Below are 12,699 nucleotides of genomic sequence, written 5' to 3'. Positions count from 1 at the left end.
TTTCCCAGTAGTCTGGCAGGCTCTCTTATCCACCTCCGTGCTTTCCCAGGTGTATCTGATTTGTGATTAGAAGTGGGCAGAGTCTCTCCAGGGGAAGTTAATATACTGAATAAAACATGCAACATAAATAAAACACTCCACAAAAATATAACCAAAACATGCAATACAAAAAATATAAATAAAGACACTCCACACTAAAACACAGTAAACATACAAAACAAAACTTCCAATAGAGTCAGTCCTTCCCTGGATGACATGTGCAGCAGTGAAAGGACATTTCATGTTTTCTAAGAATAGAGCCCAAAGGGAGCAAGTATGAAGAAAAAAGAAGAGGACCAAGGATTGAGTCCGAGGCACCCCACAAGACAGGGGGACTGAGGTGGACAAAACATTTTCAACATTAACACTGAACATTCTGCCACTCAAATAGGAACGAAGCCAAGTACTATTGCTGACCTGATAGACTCAACCTTGTTTACAAAGAAAGAAAGGAACTGAGCCTTTCAGGGTGGTAGACTGGGGCACATTTATACGGTGGCCCTGAAGTGCAAACCACAAAAACAAATCACAACACGCACAACAAATTGAAAAGCGCAAAAACAAATTGAAAAGCGCAAAAACAAATTGAAAAGCGCAACAACAAATCACTTAACGCAAAAACAAATTGAAAAGCGCAAAAACAAATTCACTTAACGCAAAAACAAATTGAAAAGCGCAAAAACAAATTCACTTAACGCAAAAACAAATTGAAAAGCGCAAAAACAAATTGAAAAGCGCAACAACAAATCACAAAACGCAAAAACAAATTGAAACGCGCAAAAACGATCCGTGTACTTTTCGGTATTTGAAGTTTCGTTTCAGAAAGTATAATTTAAAAAAGAAAATGAGACACTTATTTAATTCTCAACTTAAAAAGCTAAAATGAAAAACGTAAAACAATTGTTTTTTTCATTTTGTCCTTTCGCACATCAGAAACGAAAAACCCAAGAAAAAAGAACGAGAAAGGGCCCTTTATTTATTTTGTCTGAACCGGAAGTTTTAGTAGGTCAACAACCTGTACAAGTGATGCGCAAACTTATGGCAAACACTGTAGTGTGGACATCATGACGTTGGAAAAATACTCAGACGTGATCATGGAGATGGCAAAACAAGGCCTGTCATCGGAAATTATATCAGAGCGTCTGTCATATGAACACGGGAAGTGAGAGGATTTTCATGAAATGTTAGAAAGTTTTGTGCTGAGCAAATCACTAGCTGTCGACTCTCGGACACACGGTTGGAGCTTGAGGTGACACAAGCTATAAATGAGGTAAGGTACTTTCTTCCTTCACCTTATGACTGTGTATGGTTGTCTTAACTGGGTTGTAAGGGGTTAGTCTAGACTGTGTGCGCGCACCGCCGCTGCTTTTTAGCGCTTCTTGGGGTGGTGGGTAACGTTAGTTATTTTAAAGATGTCTCTCACTGGTATTTGTACAGTTAATTAGCACAATACTTTAGCTTTACACATTTGCTTTCAGAATAAGCTACTTTACATTTGTTGTTCTAGTAGTAGCATGATCTTTTATTTTAAACAGGTGGGCCCAACATATGGCCGCAAAATGATGAAGGGCTATCTGTCCACAAAAGGGGTACATGCTGCAGAGGGACGAATTGGGTCAATTTTAAGAGAGGTGCATCAACCTTATCATGAAGCAAGACGCCAGGTAGCCTATGTTATTTAATCTTCCACTAGAACTGTATTCCAATGTTCTTTGTCATATTTGTGATATACATCATGTAATGGTAGGGCCTAATTCTGTTTAACAGATGTACGCCCTGCTTTAACAGTTACTTGACTCTTCCTCAAACGTATGATCAAATCTGCCTTTATCCAGTCAGCTGTCATTTATTTTTGTGATTTTTTGTAAGGGAGCTCGGAATCTTAATCCCACACCGTACCATGCTGAATGCATGGGGCACAAGGTTCACCTGGACCAAAACGAGAAACTTGTAATGTTTGGAGTCACCCATGTTTTAGCTGTAGATGGATTCAGTAAAAGATTGTGAGTCATTCCACAATGCCAATCAAAACAACTTGAGCATCTATGAATATGTTTTCAGGTAATACAACCTCTCAAACCATTTATTTCATCTTAAGTGTTTTGATGGACATGTTAGTCATATTGGACATGAGCTGCACCCAAATTTACAATATTTGATTTTCAATTAGACATGCAACAGATGGGTCTGGTTATGTTCCTGAATATAATATATTAAGAACTTACCAAACATTTTGATCAACATTTTCTATTAATGTAAAAATAAATAAAATGGAATTGCACATGAATCATTTAACTACTTTATTGCAATTAATCAGTGTTCATTTATGAATGGAACAAGGTTCTTGGATTTCCACATATCTTTCAATTGTTCTGACATACATCTAAAGTCTGAGCATGACAGTGACATTGCAAAGAAACTTAAGAAATATATGTTGTCCTACTACAACTAAAATATTACCCAAAAAAAAAACATGAATGAATACATTCAAAATAATAACACCTTTGCTGGTCTTAAAGCAAAATAGTTAATAAATGTTCTTTATTTTTCCTGTACCAGACCTGCAGTGATCACCTATGGTATGTGGGACCAGGTGCGAGTAGACCATGGAAAGGAATTTTATTTAACACTGTTCATGCAAGAGATGCTGTCACATCATCGCTTCAATCAGGAGAGACTGCCTTATTTACAGACCTCATCCACAAGAGTAAGATTTAAGTACCATTAACATCAGCTGAAATTCTTATACTATTACGTGTACTACTACGTACATTTAAGACATGTTTCTTTTAACTCTTTTAGAACCACACAGTTGAAAGGATTTGGCCTGAAATCAACAACCGTGTCAACTACCCACTAAAACTGCCCTACTCCAGCTGATGGACCAGGAGGAGATAGATATGGAGGATAACCTTGTGCGATACTGTGTGTCCAATCTAACCTGTCAGCTGTGTAACATTGGTCTTGCAAGTGTGGTAGAATCATGGAATGCTCATAGAATCCCAGGTAAAAAAAAAAAAAAAAAAAAAGTCAGATTGCTTACAACCCTGATAATGAACATTTAAACACCTCCTCTATTTTTTACAGGAAAAGGCATACCAAATCACTTTGCAGAACATGGGTGTAAAAGAAGAATTTCTCCAGAGCTCTTGCCAAATGCACTTGAAGCAGCAGACCTTTACAGGCAGCACTTGGGATCTGCACTCAAAGAATATTCGACTTTTGGAGTTGATCCTTCACAACCGAACAGGACAAACTTAGAACAGAGAGTCATTTTGCAGAAAAATATCCTGATATTTCACATTTGTTTTTTAGAGCCGTAAATGGTGACTTTATGCCATACAAAGAAGCTCTGCTCTGTCTCATAAACATAACTCAGAGAAATGTATGAACCACTGCATCTGTAAACTGTACAGAACAGACAAAAAAAAAATCAACTGACTGTAAACATTTGTGTGTACACACTACATTACTCCTCTGCAAAAAAAGATTTCAATACAGAAAATGCAGCTGTTAGACCAGTAATTTGTAGAACTCCGTTGTTACTCTCCCTGCATTTTGCACAGTGCTGTGATGTCTCTTGCCACTGTTCCACACATGTCTTGCAGCCAATAATGCTTCTGCAGCACAGTGAGAACACTGGATCCTCAATGATGTCTGCAAAAGTAAATCAGATAAGTGAGACTGTTATCCATTTATGTTGAATTTAGTTCAAACTATAGGTTCAAAGTCAGTCTTGACATAAATTTACAGACAGCATGCAGAATATTTTTGGTTATTCTGTAATTACTCTTGTTCACGCTGTTCTGAGAAAGTCCCTGTCTATATTTTTGTCTATAATTGATGAGGGGCAAAATCAGTACATTTTCTCAATTAGCAAGCAAGAAAAATGAAAAAGTTACAGGTACTTGATTCAATATATGCAACTACAGTCCCATTTTAAATGTGAACTTTTTAGTTTTACATTACTGTGAACAGTGTACCGTCACCCATACTGACATTGTAATCAATTTGAAAAGCTATACTTTCATAGTCAAGATTGCAAGGAGAACCCAAATTAAATGTGCATGTAAACTTTTGAATGTTATGTTACAGTAGACCTGCATCTTGATTGTCTGTGCCTAAGTATTTAAATGGACACTGCTGAATAAAGAGCCTATGTTTGGTAAAAAAATGTTTGTCCAAAGTAATGATTGAATGTGGTTTGACATTGTTTTAATTGTAATTAAAATGTTAGTGTAGATGTAATGTATTTACTAAGCAACATTTGAACATACTCATACAAACCACGCAGCTAAATCCCTCCTTGAGTGTCTGCAGCTTGGGGTTGTGACTTTCTGGGCAACTGCAAGATCAGTGAGCTCTTTGATTGCTGCTGTGACAGCTGGCAGACTTTGAGATGCCAACACCAACTCTTCTATTTTGTCACTCACTTCTCCCAAACTGGCACTGTCATCATCTTTACGGCTGCTACAAATAAAAATGGATAATCAGATGTCAAAGCTACTTACTGGCTTAAAGAAACATCACATCACTTACTGATAGATGATGATTTATGTAGTGATGTCTTACTGCTATTATAGGATTTAAATCAAATTAATTCTTCTATATTGATGTTCATCCTATAGTATATACATATTTATTCACATACCTCAGTTTCTTCCTCTTTGTTCCCTGGAGGCAATTAAAGTCTTGTTCAGGCACAGCAAGAATTTTTCGTGCATTTTGTCTCCAGTACTGTGACCCTACAGATGAAAAACAAAACCAAAGAAACCTGTTTAGAAGCCAATACCATATTACCCAATAAATATTACAAAGAGTCTGGTAAGACATGTCTCTCCATAAGATATGGGCTTTAGCTGTAATATTATGGCTCACCTGTTGTGCCCTCCGACTCCAGAATTGCATTGCCCTGTGCATCTGTCAAAATTATTGGGTTGTAATTACCAATGGCATCTTGCACTTTTCCTACTATCCCTTGAAGCGTAGCCTCAGACTCCAGGAATCGTACAACCACCATTCTATTGGGAATCAACCTCCCACCAACTACATCTGCAAAGTACACTGATCTGTAAAACAAAACATAATAATTTTACATATCTTGTAAAAGACAGCAGGCCACAAATCCATTCAGTGATTGCTATAGGCAAATTGTACTAAAACAGCTTTGCTATTCTTAACAATTCAACTATCCATGCACCTTATGTTTCTTTTATTTTGCCTGTTCTGTAATTTAATATTCAAGAACACAGACTCATCCTACCTCTGAAATGTTTTGGAGGACATAGGGGAACTTGAAGTAGCCTGCTGTGAACGTGAAGGTGCAGACGCTGCCACAGCTGGTGCTCGCATAAATGCAAAACGCTGCCCGCTGGAACCTGCTGTTGGAATTGACTCCATGTCTTCTCCGTGGACTTCATAGTGACCTCTGGGTGTAAGGTCTAATGCGCTGAAAACACCAGAGACCGCACCGGGAACATAGCCACGTTTGAATCATCCGTGATGTACAGAGTATGCGCGGATACCTGTTTAAGAAAAGTTTCCGTAAATCACGTTGCTCTGCTAACGTGTTACTCCTGTGCACACGGTTAATAGGCTCTAAAGGCTTACTTATTAGCTAGTAGCCGGTAAAAGTCAATGAATAACTATTTACACATTAGCACATGTGCACAATTCACATATTAGCACAATGAAGACGGCTAGACATAGTATTAGTAAAAGTAGGCCTACATGAAATCACCAAATGTTAACGTTAGCCGTTCCGCAGTAAGGAAGAACAATAACGTTCATAAAAAAACTGCTGAAAGCAAAGTTTGCGAAGTTTACATATCTACCTGAAAGATGCGACCCAGTTTTTCTGCAGTCATGTCTTCGTCCCGGAGTGTCACTCTCTTAGTTTTCCTAAAAACAACGTAATGGTCCATCCTCTGTTTATTCCAGTGTAACTTTAAGGCCGTCGATCTCTTGTGTGGGGGACGGTGTGCGCGCGCCATAAAAAAACGCGCAGAAGAAGTACTTCCCGTTTCAGACATTGAAAATGCGTCTATTTTTTTGTTTTTGCGCTAGTATACTTTCATTATTTGAATCACGAAGAAATCCAAAAAAGCACGTCTAATTTTAAGTGTATGACGGCTATTTGTTACCACCGAATGAAAAAACAAGTTATTTTCGCCCATTTTATTCTTTATCAAAAATTAAAAAAATGAAAATTCTTTTAAATATCGTTTTTTCGTTTTGGTTTCTGAAACAAAACTTCAAATACCGAAAAGTACACGGACCAAAAACAAATTGAAAAGCGCAAAAACAAATCTCTTAACGCAAAAACAAATTGAAAAGCGCAACAACAAATCACTTAACGCAAAAACAAATTGAAAAGCGCAAAAACAAATTCACTTAATGCAAAAACAAATCACAAAACGCAAAAACAAATTGAAAAGCGCAAAAACAAATTGAAAAGCGCAACAACAAATCACAAAACGCAAAAACAAATTGAAAAGCGCAAAAACAAATTGAAAAGCGCAAAAACAAATTGAAAAGCGCAAAAACAAATTCACTTAACGCAAAAACAAATTGAAAAGCGCAAAAACAAATCACAAAACGCAAAAACAAAAACCAAACCGGAAGAGGTAGGTACCAATGCTGCAACAACAGGCATCACTGATTGGATGATGGATCCGGTAGCCTTTTGAACCGGAAGTTGTTCTGCCGAACGTGGTTATGAGAAAGAGCAGTCAACGGTTGTATCCCAATTCAGGGTCTGCAGCCTTAAAGTACGCAGCCTCAACGATCCTCAAGGGCCGCGTACTTAAAAACGCTAAGGCCGGAAGTGCGAGTCTTGTGAAATGGGACGGTCTAGCCTCCGTCGTGCTGCCCAGGTTGCCTAGCAACCATAACACCAACCGCTGGAAACGTTTCATACAGCTTTGACGGAAATGAAGGAGAACATATTTTGTTCGTGTGTTTGTTTCTACACGAGCTTTGTGTGATTTAATACGTATCTGAGGCTGAGACCACAGGACTGTAAAATATGATTGCTGGCCTTCATATCTGTACTGAACAGTCATTTAAGATTAGCTAGTAAATAACAATTAGCTAATGTTGTTCATGAGACTAAAGTCAGTGTAAATATGATATGGCCAATATCATAGTTATTATATTAATCATAAGTTATTACAGCAGTGAGTTTGAACTCTCAAATCAAATCACTTCTATTGTCACATCACATGTGCAGGTACACTGGTACAGCACATGTGAGTGAAATTCATGTGAGTGAACTCTGTGTCAAATACTGAGCTTCAGTAAAAATTCAGGTAGCAGTTATTTATATTTCCTATCACCTTAAATCTTCACTCAAAGACAAGTATCTTTGACAGTGTATATACAGATGTATTATATATAAGAAACAAATATTGTCCATGTAATATGTTGGAATTACTAAATTTGGCTCAATGCTTACATATATGTGTAAAAAGAAAATGTACGAGCTGTGATAACTGTCTGATAGAATGAAGATCAGACTGATATATTAAATATCCCTTTATTGGGTGAGAAAATCAGACCATGTCATAACTGCTTTAAGTCATACAGAATAGATATCAGAGCCATAAACAGGCTGACTTCTGCTAAATGGGTCAAACTGGGCAGAAAGTATACAAACACATAACATCCTTATAGAATATGATGTAACACTATAGATCAACTTACCTCAGAATATATAAAGCATATAAACAATTACAGCAATATGATGCAACAAACACAGCAGTACTACTAATCCAAAATACTCAAAGCTTCATAGAACTGAAACAAACATTTATTTTTAGCTCCATTCTGCTGCTGATACATACTTTAGGTTTCTGAATATTAAACTTGTTGCTGCCTTTCATAGTGTGTAACTTGAAGGCCCTGAGTACTTTCTCCCACACTGAAAACACTGGAATGATCAAATTATCTGAACATTACCTAATAAGACTGATTCAGGACAGACAATTAGTTATTTTAAATTTTTCTAGCAGTCCTTCACAAACAGGAACAGTCTGTCTATTCTCCCCATCTGTCAGCTGCTGCTGCCTCTTCCTCCTCCTCTTCCTCACACACTGCTGAGTTTGTCCTGGTGGATCATCAGGGTGCAAAGCCTCACAGATGATGTGCAGCAGTGGGTCCCTCAGTCTGTCCTCACTCTGGACACTTGCAGTTGTCACACATGGAAATCAAATGTGTGATAAGCTGCAGGATTCAAACACAAGTGTAACTTATAAATACATGTTCATACTTTTATTCCACAATCAGAGAGAAAGAAAGAGAGAGAGTGCAGGACAGACAGACAGGTGACAGTCTCAGGTGTATACACTGCTACAAAACAGCACAAGAGAAGGAGGATTTAGTGTTTGTGTTATTACGAGTGCTAAACAAGAAGAGTTCCCAGATGGTCCAGTGGACACATGTGTGACTCCTGTGATTAAAGCATCTTTCTTTCAGCTTAACGAGTGAACCGTCAGCTCGTTCAAACACACGTTAAAGTCCGTTTGGCTCGACACCACCGAACAGAGGCAGCAATATAACATAGCTAACATTAACAGTGCAGTGAATCCTGCTTGTGCCGTCATATTCAGGACTGCAAACCGAGCAGCATCACTGACTTTCAGCTTGTTGTGTTTGTGCATATATGACTGACTTTAATTATCCATAAAATCATCACATTCTCTGTAAGATTAAGGTCGACTATTGTATTATTATATTTTAAATGCTTTAAAACAAAGTAAACGCTGAAAGTACAAACATCGCTAATGGCAAATAACTTTGCCGACATGTGGCCAACAGTAGTGTTTTAATGTTCCTCATTATTAAACATTTGCACATAAAAAGTGACATCATATTCAGTACTTACGTTTAACAGTTTACTCTTCGACCGCTACGCTTCTGCCGTCTGCGGCAAAATTATCCACAGTGACTGCCGCTATATAAATTGTGGGATATGTTGGGCCACGAAGTCTACACCGCCACAGCCTTAAAATTCAGGGAAATGAAGGTCGAATTTGAGGGCCGCATTTGAGCAGCCTTTGAATTGGGACAGCCTTCGCGCGTCGCTGTGACGTGTCGGCCTTAAATGCAGCCTTTAAGGCTGCAGACCCTGAATTGGGATACAGCCAACATGTTTTGTCCAAGTTGTGGAAAAAAGTTGGTAGAGCAGTCACCAAACTTCCGAACAGAACAACTTCCGGTTCAAAAGGCTACCGGATCCATCATCCAATCAGTGATGCCTGTTGTTGCAGCATTGGTACCTACCTCTTCCGGTTTGGTTTTTGTTTTTGCGCTTTTCAATTTGTTTTTGCGTTAAGTGAATTTGTTTTTGCGCTTTTCAATTTGTTTTTGCGTTAAGTGATTTGTTGTTGCGCTTTTCAATTTGTTTTTGCGCTTTTCAATTTGTTTTTGCGCTTTTCAATTTGTTTTTGCGCTTTTCAATTTGTTTTTGCGCTTTTCAATTTGTTATGCGTTTTGTGATTTGTTTTTGCACTTTTCAATTTGTTGTGCGTTTTGTGATTTGTTTTTGCGCTTTTCAATTTGTTTTTGCGTTAAGTGAATTTGTTTTTGCACTTTTCAATTTGTTTTTGCGTTAAGAGATTTGTTTTTGCGCTTTTCAATTTGTTTTTGCGCTTTTCAATTTGTTGTGCGTTTTGTGATTTGTTTTTGCGCTTCTCAATTTGTTTTTGCGTTAAGTGAATTTGTTTTTGCGCTTTTCAATTTGTTTTTGCGTTAAGAGATTTGTTTTTGCGCTTTTCAATTTGTTTTTGCGCTTTTCAATTTGTTGTGCGTTTTGTGATTTGTTGTTGCGCTTTTCAATTTGTTTTTGCGCTTTTCAATTTGTTTTTGCGCTTTTCAATTTGTTGTGCGTTTTGTGATTTGTTTTTGCGCTTCTCAATTTGTTTTTGCGTTAAGTGAATTTGTTTTTGCGCTTTTCAATTTGTTTTTGCGTTAAGAGATTTGTTTTTGCGCTTTTCAATTTGTTGTTGCGCTTTTCAATTTGTTGTGCGTTTTGTGATTTGTTGTTGCGCTTTTCAATTTGTTTTTGCGCTTTTCAATTTGTTTTTGCGCTTTTCAATTTGTTGTGCGTTAAGTGAATTTGTTTTTGCGCTTTTCAATTTGTTTTTGCGTTAAGAGATTTGTTTTTGCGCTTTTCAATTTGTTTTTGCGCTTTTCAATTTGTTGTGCGTTTTGTGATTTGTTTTTGTGGTTTGCACTTCAGGGCCACCATACATTTAGAATAGAACTGACAGTCTTAAAAAGTATAGGAGGATTATGACAATTTAACGCAATGATCTGAGAAAAATATCTGTTTTTCTCATTTTTCACTGTATTCTGATAAATTTTCCAACAATCTTTTACATTTCAAAAGAAACCTGCAATTTGTCTTTCTTCCACTTTCGCTCTGCTCTCCTTCACTGATGCCTGACTGTTCAGGTGGATTAATTTAACCAGGCCTGAGGAATACGTTTAGGGCGCCTGTTTTTTAATGGGGCCACAACGTTTAGGGTCTCAGTACAGGTTTCCTGTAATCTCAAAAGCAGCTCCTCCGGGCTGAGCCCAATAGTGATCGCAGGGTCAGTAAAAAACTTTTCCTACTAATACAGAAGCTCCCTCATTCATACTACACCAAGGTAATAAAGTCATCAATAAAAAAACAAAACAAAATGAGAGAAAGTTCCCGATTTTCCACTGTTTGCTGTATATTTTTTCTTCCTTTGAAATAATGAAAACTTATATTGTTTAATCTGGCAATGAATTACCAGTAGTGATGTGCGAATCATGAACGAATCGTTCAATACTCGAGAATCACTTTACTGACCCGTGAATAGGGATGGGTACCGGTTTCCGGTGCCATAAACGTTCCATACCGTTCTGACATAAACGGTAGTAGCCAGACCGAAAAGCAGCGCACATTTCGGTGCTTTTTTTTTTCCTGAGATGTCATACACTTTAGATTCTAGCCAATCATTTTACGTTTCCGAGGACAGTAGGCGGGCCCAGGTACGCATGTTCTTTTAGAGCAGAGCTACAGATTAAAAATGCCCAAGGCGAAGTGATCAAAAGTCTGGCTGTACTTCACAGCAAAAGATGCAAACTCAGCAGCCTGCAACAAGTGCTTTAAGGTGATACTGTGCAAATGAGGTAACTCCTCGAATCTGATGAAACACCTGGCGACGCATAGCGTTTTTTTAAAAGCCGAGAAATGCGCCGTATTTGATAGCTTGCTGCAAGACCTCACACCGTGCACATCTACTGCGGGTGTGGTGCCTGTTATCGGACCTGGAGTTAGCAACATCCCCCAAAAACCCGAAGAGGAGAGTCCTGGCCCCTAGCCCTGTCAGTGTAGCAGAATGATGACGGATGATGATGGCAGCAGCCGCCGTTCTTCTCTGCGTGAGTAGCTTAATGTTGTTCGTGTGTAATTTACGTTGAGTATGCTAACCACGTTATTAAATTAATGCATGTAAGGTGAACTAGCAAACACCATCGTAGTTACATGCGGCTGTCTTCTTGTTTGATGGCAGATACTCCCTTCACCCTGGCCAAAAAGGCTAAAATGACCAAAGAAAAAGAGGAAAACAGCTAAACATGAGAGGTTTTTGGACAAAGTTTGTGTTTTTCCATTGTTTAAGCACTGCTTCCAGCCAAGAGTGATACCATATATGCCCTATAGCTGCAGAAAAGGCTAACATTGCTATCTTTTTACAAAAAAACAGCTGAACATGAGAGGTTTTTGGACCAATTTTGTGCTCTCCATTCTTTAAGCACCGGTTTGAGCACTGTTTATGCACTGGCACCGTTTCAAAAGTACCGGTTTGGTACTGGTATCGGATAAAACCTAAACGATACCCATCCCTACTCGTGAATCATGATTCACAAGCCCAACTGACTCACTGACTCATCCCTGTTGCTGTTAGCAAACTAATTTCATTAGTAGAAATATATCTAGCTTATAATTAAAATTGTGGGAAAAAAACAACAGCCAGTTTCTTAACAAAAACATTTCTGCTCTGAACTGGAAGAAAAAACCCTGAGTAGAAGCTCACATCAAGACAATAGCTCCTCAGTTCACAGTAGCATCGCTCTGCTAACATGCTAACAGCACATTTGAGTTACTCACCCCCTCCCTTCCTGTGATGAATCGTAGCATGAACGAATCACTGGCTGTGTCCGAATTCAGGGGAAGGATGCTCATAAGGACACTACCTACCTAAGTCACAAGGTAGTGTCCTTAGACGGACGGGTAGTCAGGAAGTGAGCGGCTTGGACAGCCCCCTTTTTTTCTCCATAGAAACTTTATTGTTTGTTCAATGAGTATCCAACATAACAGATGGGCTGTGGACAGCCTCCTAGCCTTCAACTCCGCCCTTGTGTGTTTTTCCCGATCGCTAGCGCCACAGCGCGAAAACTTTAAAATGGACCCAAAAATGTCGCTCCGTTCTTTGGACAATTTTATTTCTCTAGGAGCTAGAAAAACCTTATCGTTGTCGCCCGCACGTTTTGTACCTTAGGCTCATCAGAGACAATCATATCCAGGTAAAATAATTTCCTTTAATCTACACGCATTTAGGAATTACTTAGCTAATTACACGGATAATTGAAATATTGCCGGCGTTGTGTCAAAAAAGTGTTCGCCTG

At 38.4% G+C, this 12,699-nt stretch overlaps 1 protein-coding gene and 1 long non-coding RNA gene across 6 annotated transcripts; one reads left to right on the top strand and one right to left on the bottom strand.

Annotated features, from left to right (window-relative positions):
• Positions 1–1,225: 1,225 nt before the first annotated feature.
• Positions 1,226–3,268, top strand: LOC120436169. Of its 3 annotated transcripts, XR_005610202.1 has the most exons (4): positions 1,226–1,309; positions 1,575–1,703; positions 2,599–3,045; positions 3,127–3,268. It is a non-coding gene; the product is annotated as an uncharacterized LOC120436169 (long non-coding RNA). The 3 variants fall into 3 exon arrangements; XR_005610201.1 differs by lacking the exon at positions 1,226–1,309 and having other exon boundaries at positions 1,435–1,703; XR_005610203.1 differs by lacking the exons at positions 1,226–1,309; positions 1,575–1,703 and adding an exon at positions 2,068–2,100.
• Positions 3,269–3,278: 10 nt separating this feature from the next.
• On the bottom strand, positions 3,279–6,307 carry LOC120436166. Of its 3 annotated transcripts, XM_039606631.1 has the most exons (6): positions 5,874–6,307; positions 5,303–5,488; positions 4,918–5,108; positions 4,691–4,784; positions 4,317–4,509; positions 3,279–3,696 (listed from the first exon to the last, which is right to left on the bottom strand). In XM_039606631.1, exons 2-5 carry the CDS (start codon positions 5,437–5,439, stop codon positions 4,317–4,319), a joined length of 615 nt encoding a protein of 204 aa, XP_039462565.1. In that variant the 5' UTR covers positions 5,440–5,488; positions 5,874–6,307; the 3' UTR covers positions 3,279–3,696. The 3 variants fall into 3 exon arrangements, with proteins under 3 accessions (XP_039462565.1, XP_039462564.1, XP_039462566.1); XM_039606630.1 differs by lacking the exon at positions 5,874–6,307 and having other exon boundaries at positions 5,303–5,508; XM_039606632.1 differs by lacking the exon at positions 5,874–6,307 and having other exon boundaries at positions 4,327–4,509; positions 5,303–5,508.
• Positions 6,308–12,699: the final 6,392 nt, after the last annotated feature.

This window comes from Oreochromis aureus, linkage group 23, assembly GCF_013358895.1.
Source record: "Oreochromis aureus strain Israel breed Guangdong linkage group 23, ZZ_aureus, whole genome shotgun sequence".
Taxonomy (NCBI): domain Eukaryota; kingdom Metazoa; phylum Chordata; class Actinopteri; order Cichliformes; family Cichlidae; genus Oreochromis; species Oreochromis aureus.
Note: the sequence above shows the minus strand (reverse complement) of the source record. Positions and strands in the feature narration are given on the sequence as shown.

What these genes read in the sequence shown, in the direction of transcription:
- LOC120436166 (XM_039606631.1), bottom strand. Translation starts at nt 5,439, where the DNA reads ATGGAGTCAATTCCAACAGCAGGTTCCAGCGGGCAGCGTTTTGCATTT. An exon ending in GGAGTCGGAGGGCACAACAG is followed by an intron (nt 4,785 to 4,917) that starts GTGAGCCATAAT and finishes TTTCATCTGTAG; the next exon opens with GGTCACAGTACTGGAGACAA. An exon ending in ACAAAGAGGAAGAAACTGAG is followed by an intron (nt 4,510 to 4,690) that starts GTATGTGAATAA and finishes TTTTATTTGTAG; the next exon opens with CAGCCGTAAAGATGATGACA.